The sequence below is a fragment of the Geospiza fortis genome, unplaced genomic scaffold, assembly GCF_000277835.1.
Source record: "Geospiza fortis unplaced genomic scaffold, GeoFor_1.0 scaffold27, whole genome shotgun sequence".
Classification (NCBI taxonomy): Eukaryota; Metazoa; Chordata; class Aves; order Passeriformes; family Thraupidae; genus Geospiza; species Geospiza fortis.
This window is the reverse complement of record NW_005054329.1, coordinates 4621358-4632099: the sequence shown is the minus strand read 5'-3', so window position 1 is coordinate 4632099 and position 10742 is coordinate 4621358. Positions and strand designations below refer to the sequence as shown.

At 59.7% G+C, this 10742-nt stretch overlaps 1 protein-coding gene across 1 annotated transcript in view; it reads left to right on the top strand.

Moving 5' to 3' along the window:
• The window catches only part of LAMC3 (laminin subunit gamma 3), a 23755-nt gene that overhangs the window by 11154 nt on the left and 1859 nt on the right, over positions 1–10742 (top strand). The window contains 22 exon segments of the mRNA XM_031057298.1: positions 501–637; positions 2037–2153; positions 2454–2649; positions 2870–2982; positions 3217–3435; positions 4829–5017; positions 5100–5345; positions 5699–5852; positions 5955–6097; positions 6179–6357; positions 6841–6979; positions 7385–7590; positions 7871–7947; positions 8061–8195; positions 8474–8618; positions 8734–8765; positions 8767–8890; positions 9107–9209; positions 9311–9510; positions 9641–9787; positions 9986–10085; positions 10689–10742. The exon segment at positions 10689–10742 is cut by the window's right edge and continues 1859 nt beyond it. Coding sequence (XP_030913158.1) covers positions 501–637; positions 2037–2153; positions 2454–2649; positions 2870–2982; positions 3217–3435; positions 4829–5017; positions 5100–5345; positions 5699–5852; positions 5955–6097; positions 6179–6357; positions 6841–6979; positions 7385–7590; positions 7871–7947; positions 8061–8195; positions 8474–8618; positions 8734–8765; positions 8767–8890; positions 9107–9209; positions 9311–9510; positions 9641–9787; positions 9986–10085; positions 10689–10742 — 3155 coding nt within the window.

The following is a 10742-nucleotide window of genomic DNA, read 5'->3' as shown; positions in this document are numbered from 1 at the left end:
GCCCCCCTGCACCCCCAGTGCGACAGCTCGGGTACCTGCGTCTGCAAAGCCAACGTGACGGGCTGGAAGTGTGAGCGCTGCAAGGACGGCTACCACAGCCTCAGCGAGGGTGGCTGCAGGTGAGGAGGAACCCGGCCCCGGGCAGGAGCAGTGGGATGGGACCGGGGCTCACCTCCTGCCTTTATCTCGCCCCATGCAGACCCTGCACCTGTGACCCCGCGGGCAGCGTGGGCACCTGCGACCCCAACACGGGGCACTGCACCTGCAAGGAGAGGGTGGAGGGGCACTTGTGCAACAGGTGAGCACCTGGCATGGGGACAGAAACACTGTCCCTTTCCAGTCTTGAAATTGGTGGCAGGGCTGTGGGGCTGCATTCCTTTGGACCACCGGGACTGGGCTCACAGGAGCTGTCACCAGTGTCCCACACAGTGACACTGCTGTGGTTCCCTGCAGCTCTGCCTGCCCTGTGCCACATACTCCTGTTTCCTCCCCGTGCCCAGGTGCCAGCCGGGCTGGTTTAACCTGCAGCCCCACAACCCCATCGGCTGCAGCAGCTGTTTCTGTTACGGCCACTCCAGCGCCTGCAGGGCGGCAGATGGCTACGAGGAGACGCACATCCGCTCCGACTTCAGCCAAGGTAACGAACCCCCCCAGCCCCAGGTAAAACGGATGGCGCTGCTCTGCCAATTTCAGCCAAAACTATTTGGGAAGGACGTGGCTGAATGTCCCTCTTTGGGGCTGAGCATCTCCCTTTGGAGCTAACTGGTGGTGATGGGTGGAGAGGGTTTTCTCTGGCTTGCCCCTGTTTTACTGTTAAACCTCTGCTTCTGCCCCCAGCTCCACGGGGACAGGGTGGCACCCCTCCATGCCAACCTGCTGCTGGGGCTGTGCATGGCTCAGGGTGGGCTGAGGGGCCAGGCATGGACATTGCACCACACCAGGGACTTTGGGATCGCTAAAGATCAGCTCAGGAAGATAAAAAAACTAATAGGACGGAGCCTGCTGGGAACTTTCCCAATTATTCCCTTCTGTCCCCGTGCTCGGCTGGGATGTGACAGCGCGGTTAGACGGGCGGGCGGGAGGTGGTGCTTTTGCCTGGCTGCTGGCAGGGCTGGATGCGTGCGGGATGCTGGGGAAACCCTGCCATCTGCCGCGCACGCCGGCGTGTGCAGCCCCGCCGCGGGGACACCGCGGGGACACCGCGGGGACGGGCACCCTCGGCGGGCACCCCGCTCCGCCGTGCCTCTTCCCAGATGGATGCGAATGCGCCAGGCACGGGCGGATCTTAATTGCCTTTAAACCGCGCTGCCAATTGCTGTGCTGCTGGAATGTCTTCACGGCCTTGAAACCGAGCCAGGCTTTAAACCGAGTCTTTTTTTCCATCCTTCACACAGCCAGTTTGGGGCTGCTCCCTTGGGGACTGGTTTGGCAGTTTCTGAGATGCAGCCACAGCATCCTCCTAAATCCCCGATCCCCAAAACATTCCCCAGTCCGCAGTGGAGGGGGATCAGATGGAATTTTCTTATACTGGGTGAAAGTATAAATTGGGGATGATTTGATAACAGAGCACAGCCCACTTGAGAGATTTCCAAGTGTTTGTCCTGCAGGGCTGGAAGAAATAACTAACCCTGTGGAGTGGGGGGGAGTTTAACTGGTTTCTTGAGGAAACCAACTTAGTGCAACTATGCCCCGTCTCTTCTGGGCTTCTCCAGCATTTCTCCTCCAGCTTCCTGTGCTCACTAGCCCACAGCAATGTTAGAATGGCAGCACAGGCAGGAGGGCAAAAGTTTAAAGAGAATAATTTCCTCCAAATCTAAGAAAATAAATACATGAGGGGTGGTTAAGGCCACTCTCCAGTGCATGAGAACACAGGGCCCAAGTGGGGCAGGGTGTTACAAAATACTGGCCCTTTCCAAAACTCGAGAGAATGTTGGGAGGAGGGGCAGAGCCCCTGAAAGCAGCACCCTGCTGGTGCTGTGCTGGCAGGGACTCACTGCTCCCTTAGCTGTGCCCTGCCACTGCATCCTGTCACACAGGGCTGGAGGGCTGGGCTGCCACAGCTCCAGACACCACAGAGCTGCCTCTGCGCTGGGCTGGCCGGGAGATCGTCGCTGAGTGGGACGGAGAGGAGCCAGTGGATTTCCTTGCACCAGGTATTGTGTGTGCTGGGTCCCTGGGGGCTGCTCTGCCATGAGGTGCTCTTGTCCCACTGCCATGCTGGTGCAGGAAGCACTGGGCTCCATTCCAGAGCTGCGCATGTTTCTGTAGCAGAAGACAGTGGGGGGCATTGGAACAGTGCATTGGGACCCCAGGAGGGCAGGTTGGAGCTGGCACCACCCTAGGAGGGTGACTGTGGCTCCTGATGGTGGTGGTGGGAATAGGGCTGCGCTGGCAGTCCTGGCAGAGCTGGTGCCTCCATGTCCTACAGACTCTGCTCCTCTCTCCCCTCACAGAGAAGTTTCTGCAGAACCAGCGCCTCAGTTATGGGCAGCTCCTGTCCCTGCTGCTGGGAGTGGAGAACGGGACAAGAACAGAACCTGGGGTGCCTCTGCTCCAGGTCCAGCTGCTGCTGGAGGGCAAGGGTTTGAAGATCACCATGTCCAGCAGCAAGAGCCAGCTCCAGCATGGAAAGCAGGCTGTCACCTTCAGGTACCCATCATGGAGTTTTGGGGAGCCTCAGTGGGGTTTAGGCCTTGGTGCCTGATTTGTCTGGGCTCCCTTTACTGCTCTCTGTCCATCTCGGGGGCTCCCTGCCAGGGTCCCAGCCAGGAGCTGAGCTGTCCTGCAGCACCCAGCTCATGCTGGCCCTGTCCTGCAGCACCCAGCTCATGCTGGCCCTGTCCTGCCTCCCCCACTCCCTCTCCAACAGGCTGCACGAGGCAAAGGAGGGCGCAGAGCCTTTGCTGTCAGCCTTCAGCTTCCAGCGCCTGCTCTCCAACCTGAGCTCCCTCCGCCTCCGTGTGAGCCATGGCCCTGGGAGAGGTGGGTGGCTCCACAGGACATCTCCGTGGGACCGGGCTGGGGTGGCACTGGAGACATGGAAGCAGCATCAGGCTCTCGAGGATGAGAGGGACTCTAGGAGGTGTTTTGGGGCAGGGGCTGCCTCCTCTCTGTGAACACGCCTGGGCTCTCAAGGAGGTGTTTTGGGGTGTGTCTGGAGCATTTCAGAGCAGGGGATGCAGCATCCCATTCCCACACGGCTCTCCCCTCTCACAGGCAGGCTGTCCCTGAGCGAGGTCCAGCTCACATCTGCTTGCCCGGGGCCGGGCCCACGGGCAGGCTGGGTGGAGGAGTGCACGTGTCCCATGGGATACACGGGGCAGTTCTGCCAGTCCTGTGCACCTGGATTCAAGAGGGAGATCCCATTTGGCGGCCCCTTCGTCAGCTGTGTGCCCTGCACCTGCAACCAGCACGGGGACTGCCACCCCCTCACAGGTGTGCACCCCCCGGCCCCACCACTCACCTGCTGCTCCGTGTGTGGGTGATAAATCTCTGCCTTTGCTTGTTCTGAGGGAAGCTGGGAACCACTGGTGAGGTTGTGGTTCCCGAAATTTGCAAGTTGAATTGCTTGGGTGGTTCTAGGGACAGGGTTCATAACTGCAAAGATAGAGACTATTAATGAAGTGCAATAATTAATGGTGGTAATTTATAATTAGAGGAGCATTTTTTCATTATACTTTCATGATCTCTAAGGAGGAGAAGGGAAGGGTGCTGGTGCTCAGAGGAGTGAGGGGCCAGGGCAGCAGAGAGGGTTTTGCTAGGCTGGGTCTCACAGGCAGCTTCACCACCCGATGAGAGGAGCAGGACTGGGGGCAGCTCTGGAATCTGCAAACTGAGGGTGAATCTGAGCAGAGAAACATGGAAAAAAGCAGGAAAACACAGAGGGAAGACCCCAGAGGAGCCAGCTCTCGTGCTGCCAGCCCAACCCCTGGTGGCTGGTTCTCCTCAGTGGGGAGTGATGTACAGCAGGGATGCAGAGGGCTGGAGGAGGCAGAGAGCCCGGCGAACGCCCCTGCCCACGAAACCACGGCGGCAGCTCTGCAAACCCGCCCTCATCCCGCAGAGTGGTGCTGGGGCCGCCGACTGCACAATCCCCAGGGATGGGGCCAGACTTTTGATGTTCCGGCCCGGGCGCTGCCAGCCTGCGCACTTCCTTTAGTTTATTTTTCCACTTCTTCCTGCCACCCGCTTTTTCTTTATTTTCCATCGTCTGACTCTGCCTGGATGTGGGGAAAATGGAATAACACCCCCTCCCGCGCAGCCTTCCTGGTATGACCCGACCCCACAAAAGACGGGGGGAAATCCTCCTCCTGACTCCTCTGTCTCCAGTGAAGCAGAGCATCTGCCTGGAGCTGGGGGCGTTCCTTGAGCACTCTTCCTCCTCGTCCTCCTTCTCCTCCTCGCAGCCGATTTCGGAAGGCTGACTCAGAGGCTCGGCTCGCTCTGGAGGAGATGCTCCCCGGTGGGTGCCGGGCCGGCTGTTTGTGTTTTCCAAGCCGGGCTGGAAAGGACGCGCCTCGACGCTCAGAAATGTGTTGTGGATTACGGCAGGCGCCGGCAGCCTCCGCACACATCGATGGTGCTGCCTGTGCCAGAGCTGCCTCGTCGCTGTGGCCGCCGTGGCCTTTCCAAAACTTTCTCCCTCGACCAAAGACAGGGCAAGGAGGGAAAATGTCCCGAGTACCGGTTGGAGATGTGCAACCCCTCGCTTGGAGCTGCACATCCCTCTTGCCGCGCTCAGCGCTGGGCTCTCTATCCCTCCCGCAGTCCCTGCTGTTATTCGGGGTTGGATTTTCGTGGATCCTCAGCTCCGTTTTCCTCCCCGCAGGGCACTGCCAGTGCTCACACAATACAGAGGGTCCCTCCTGCGAGCGCTGCAGCCCCGGCTTTTACGGCAACCCCTTCTTAGGGCGCTCCGACGACTGCAAGCCCTGCCCCTGCCCCGGCCGCTCGCCCTGCACCGAGGTGCCCAGCACTGGGGAGGTGGTCTGCACCCACTGCCCCCCGGGGCAGAGAGGTGAGGCTGGGGCTGGGTGGGCACAGGGGCTGTGGGCAGCGTGGGCACGGCTGGATCCTCCCCACCGTTCCACCCTCCCCAGGAAAGCGCTGTGAGCTCTGCGATGACGGGTTTTTCGGGGACCCCCTGGGGCAGAGAGGCCCCATGCGCCCCTGTGAGCCCTGCCAGTGCCACGGGAACGTGGATCCCAATGCCGTGGGGAACTGCGACCCCGTGTCCGGCCGATGCCTGCGCTGCCTCTACAACACAATGGGAGAGCACTGCGAGAGGTGCCGGCCGGGCTTCTACGGGGACGCGCTGGCTCCCAGCCCTGCTGGGAAGTGTGCACGTAAGTACAGCCCCCGGGCACAGCTCACTCGCAGCCAAAATCCTCCCAGCTGTGAAGGCAGAGGGTGGAAGGGGATGCCCTGCAGGTTTAGGGGCTGATGGATGGTCCAGGTTACCCCCACGTGTTCCCCTTTGCCCTCTTGCTCCACTGCCATCCTTCCCCAGAGGTACTCTGGCTTGCAGGGGCTCTTTGGAGCCTGGCTGATGGGGGAACGTGGCTCTCCACGTTGTCAGGAGCTCAGCCCCAGTGCACACCATTCCTGCAGTCCCATCCACCAGCCCCATGCTGGGATTTAAGGGTTATTTTGTCTGGTTATTTATGCTGGAATTTAAGGGTTATTTTGTCTCCCATAGCTTGTGACTGCAACCCCAGTGGCTCAGACCCGAGGCTGGAGGGCTGTGATCCTGGCACAGGCCAGTGCCACTGCCTCCCACATGTGACAGGCAGAGCCTGTGGGCAGTGCCAGCCTGGCTACTACGGCCTGGAGCCCACCGTGGGGTGCAGGAGGTATGTGGGGCATGCCATGGGGCTGCCAGGGAGTGGCTCCATGCTCCCAGCTCTGCTCTCTGCATTGATTGCCTGCTCATGACCCTCCACTTCTCATGCCAGCTGTGAGTGCCACCCGACAGGGTCATGGGAGAGCGGGTGCCACGTGCTGACGGGGCAGTGCTCCTGCCAGCCTGGTGTCACTGGGAGGAGATGTGACCAATGCCAGCACGGCTTCTTCGGCTTCTCTGCCAGGGGCTGCCGAGGTAACGGGAATGGGCACTGCATCTTTGTCCCCAAAGCAGGGCTGGCAGCCACACTGTGATGCCTTTCTGCCCCCACTGCAGCCTGCAACTGCTCCCCGCTGGGCTCCATCCCCCCACAGTGCCACGAGAACAGCACCTGCCTGTGCCACCCTGGCTTCGTGGGCTACAAGTGTGACCGCTGCCAGGCCAACTTCTTCCTGGAGCCGCTGGGCTCCCGCTGCCAGCAGTGTCCTGCCTGCTACGGGCTGGTGAAGGACGAGGTACAGCCTTGCACTGCTGAGACAGGCACAGCACCCCTGTGTGACCGTGCTCACAGGGGTCTTAGGATGAGGGGAGAGACGAGGATCTGAGTCCATGTTTCAGAAGGCTTGATTTATTATTTTAGGATATATATTATATTAAAACTATACTAAAAGAATAGAAGGAAGGATTTAATCAGAAGGCTAGCTAAGAATAGAAAAAGAAGGAATGATAACAAAGGCTTGTGTCTCAGACTGAGAGTCCAAGCTAGCTGACTGTGATTCACTATTAATTAGAAACAACTGCATAAGACCAATCACAGATCCACCTGTTGCACTCTACAGCAGCAGATCATCATTGTTTGCATTTTGTTCTTGAGGCAACTCAGCTTCTCAGGAGGAAAAATCCTAAGGAAAGGATTTTTCATAAAAGATGTCTGTGACACCCCTGCAGTGCCTCACTGTCCCCCCATGTCCCCCCGTGTCCCCCTGTCCTGCCCGCAGGCTGACCGCCTGAAGGCCAGGCTGCAGGAGATGGAGGAGTGGCTGGAGAAGCCAGGCTGTGACACACACCTGGGCCAGTCTGCCGTGCTGGGAGATGCACCCCGTGGAGATGGGCTGCCCAGCCCACACCTCCTGAGAGGTACAGGGCACTCTCCTCTCTCCTTCCTCCCACCCTCTGCTCCCTCAGGGTGCTGTGACATGCTGGGGGGGTGCAAGGAGGTCCCAGGTGGGTGCTGGCCTCAGTGTGGTGTGACCTGGGTGGGGGCAGTGGAGGGGACATGCCTTTTTGGGAGGACAGAGCACTGCAGGGATGCTCACACCACTGAGGTCTTGGAGCAGGCAGTGATGGGCATTACTGGGGGCTGAGCACCAACACATGGGTACCCTTTGGGTGCTGAATTCCTGGTCCCCCCGGAGCACCCAGAGGGACTGTATTCCCCTTTCATCAGTAGGTGTTAGGGGCTGGGGCAAGGGGCAGCTCCACTGGGCAGCAGGGAGCCCTGAGCAACCCCAATGGGCAACGAGATGCTTGTGCTGCCCACAGGTGCCTGGGCCACCCTCTTGGTGCAGGTGGGGCAGCTGGCAGGGGCACTGAACACTGCACAAGGCCGTCTCAGCAACGCCAGCCAGGCCACCAGTTGCTCTGACCACGGACCCCCCAAGACCTGCACGCTGCTCTCAGAGATCGGGGCCGTGCTGCAGTCGGCTGAGCAGGAGATCCTGCACGCTGCTGACACCCTGGCTACCATGGTGGGGGCTCTCAGGGGCCCTGGGCTCCTGGGGGGGTCGTGGCAGTCCTGGGGAGCACTGGGATGTGCCTGCCAGGACTGTTGGGGTGGGATGTGACCAGCAGAGTGGGGGAGTGGGAAAGCCTGGGGTCCATGTGGGTATAGCCCTCCTTGCAGCTGAGTCAAGAGGAGGTATTTTCCTTGCTCAAGCCCTTTGGGAGGTTCTTGGTGGTGCTGGGCTGGCAGGGTGCAGGGGTGCCTGCTCCCTGCCAGGGTCTCAGTGCTGCTGTTTGCATTCCAAGGAAATTCCCCAGGAAATCCCACAGCAGCCCACAAACTGGAGCCACTGGGCCCTGGAAGCTCAGGCTCTGTCCAAGAGGTAAGATTTGAACAGGCAGAGGAAGCTGTCAGCCCAGCTGGGAGTGCAGGGGGCACTCCTTTGCCAGGAGGCCAATCCTGATTCCCTCTGTCTGGGTGTCCTTGTCCCTGCAGCCACAAGGACTCCGTGGCACAGGTGGAGGCCACGGTCAGGAGAGCGCTGCGTGCCTCCAACGCCAGCTCCGAGCTCCTGAGGAACCTGCTGGAGAGGAACACCACACAGGACGTGCAGCACGAGCTGGAGGCCGGGTGAGGGGCTGACAGGGCACCAGAGCCCCTTTCCTCTGGCCAGGTCCCTGTTACAGGGCTCAGCCACAGGGATTTGGCTCCTGCCCAACAGGCACGTGCTGAGCACCTTCAAACTCATTGCACCACAGAGCTGTAAAGCAGAGGGACTGGGTGCTGTGTGCTGGGGGGTTCAGGAAAAGCCCCCAGAATTTCCTGCTACATCCATGTCCAGGGCCAGGTTGTCCTCTTCGTCCTTCAAGGGACCAGAGGGCCCTGGCTGACAGCAGTGTCCTGTGTAGGTATGAGGAAATCCAGCGGGCACAGGAGGAGCTGGGTGCTGGCATGGCAGAGGTGGCAGTGGAGGCCAGGAGAGCTTTGTTAGCTGTGGAACAGACACATGCTGACCTGGCTGAGAGACTTTTGCAGGTGGCTGCTCTGGGGCAGGTGAGCAGCACCCAAGCTACAGCTCCTGCTGGCATCCCTGCCTCCTGCTTTACCAGTGCTGCCTCCCGAGCTGGGAGATGATCTCATGGAGCCTTTGGCACTCCTGATCCTGCAGCAGGTGCTGCCAGTGCAGGCTGGAGACCTGGCACATGGCGGCGGTGGAGCAGGCAGCAGCAGCCCAGGAGCCGTTGGCTCAGCAGGCTGTGGAGGCATCCCACGCACTGGCAGCTGGATTGCACCTGGAGCTGCAAAGGACTCGTGGCTTCAAGCAGGTAATTGCTTCTCACAGGACTGGGGAGCCCCATCCCTGCTGCTCCAGCAGCTGGAGGGACCACACCTGCAGCCAGGGAGCTGGGAGAAGATGTTCTGGGAGACAACTTCCCTTGGGGTCCCAGATGTCCCTAGGAGCTTGCCTGCCAAACGGGAGCAGGCTGAATCCCACATTTCCCAGCTGCCCAGCCTCATTTCTCCTCTATTCTCCTCTCCAGCTGCAGGACCAGGCTGGCTCTGCCCATGGCATGGCCACCATGGCTGTCTCCCGAGGAAAAGCTGTTCTCTCTGATGCTGAGGCCCTCCTGGCCAGCTTGGAAGGTAAAAGGCTCCAGTGAGAGCATCTCCAGCCACAACCTGGCTCTCACCAGGTGACAAGGGGGGAAGTGGACAGTTTGGTGATGGCCAGGTTGCTCCCATAGGCATGAAGAAGGTGCTGGGGCATCAGAAGAGCCAGGCTGCCCTGAGGAGGAAGATGGCCACTGTGCGGGACAGAGTGGTGGTGGATGCTCAGAGGAAGATTAAACAGGCAGAGAAGACACTGGGAAACTCCCTGTCCATCTCCACCACAGCCCAGAGGACAGCTGGGGAGGCTGAGCAGCTCTCTGAGGAGAGTGCCAAGGTCTGAGCTGAGGGATTGGGGTGGAGCTGCTGGGCATGGCCAGGCTCACAGCCATCACCTACAGAACCCAGGCTGCTGCAGGCAGGGCTGTGTCTCCCCAGGTGACTGTCCCCATCTCTATCCTTTGCAGAGGGCACGGGCTGTGCTGCAGGAGAGCAAACAGGCCCTCAAACACGCCAGCCAGCTCGCCATGCGTGCCAATGAGACCCAGTGGGAGCTGTCCCGGCAGGAGCACATGGCTGAGAAGCTCAGGGGACACCTGGAGGAAGCACAGCAGGTCAGTTGGGTTCCCTTGGGCAGGTTGTGTCCTCCAGAGCATGGAAGCAGCTTTGCCCACATCCCAAAGCATAGGGAACAATCTGGTTTGGGAGCTCCACTGTAGGGACAACACTTTGGGGATGTTCCTGGGATCTCCTCTACCATCCAGCCAAGGGTCAGTGATGTCCCTGATCTGGGTGTCTGTCTCTGTTGGAAGGTGGGGTCAGAGGTGAGTGAGATGGCAAAAAGTCTCCAGGAAGCTCGGGGCTCACTCATGTCAGACATCGAGACCCTGAACAACCTGCTGAGCAGCCTAGGTGAGACCTGGGGGGAAATGGGGTGCAGGTCCAGGGGAAGGGCTGGGCTCTCCTGCTCGCTGGTACTCCTGCTTGATGGCCATCCAGGCTGAGCTGGGTGCTCTTTGGCTGAGATCATCCATGGTCTCAGCAACGCTTCTTTAAGGCTCATGAAGAATGAATTGGGGCTTGCTGGATGTGTGTGCTCATGTCTGCTCTGGGTACACTGACCTCCCTTGGGATCCTCAGGGGGAGCAAGGCTGGCAAAGTCTCTTTGGAACTGAAGGCTGTGCAAGACTGGGTTTGCTCCTTGTTGCTGGTTGGTCTTGCTCCAGCTCCTCCTGTTTTTATCACATGGGTTTATTTCTGAGCATTCCAGGATTTTTGCATCCAAGAAATTTTGCAAAAGCCTGGAAACCATGACCCATTTGTAAGAATGAGAAGTGCCCAGGCCCTGCCTGGAGCCATAGCTCTGTTTGCTTGTCTGTGATCAGTGAGAAGCTGCAAAGCCTCCATGCTCTGCTGCACCCACTCCTTATAGTCTGCCTGGTGCCATGGAGTACATCCAGAACATCTCCTGTCCCCTTCTCTGCTCTCATCCATGTCCTCTCCCTCCCTGCCCAGGTAAGCTGGAGCAGGACACGGAGGTGGAGGCAGTGCTGAGCACGGGGAGGCTGC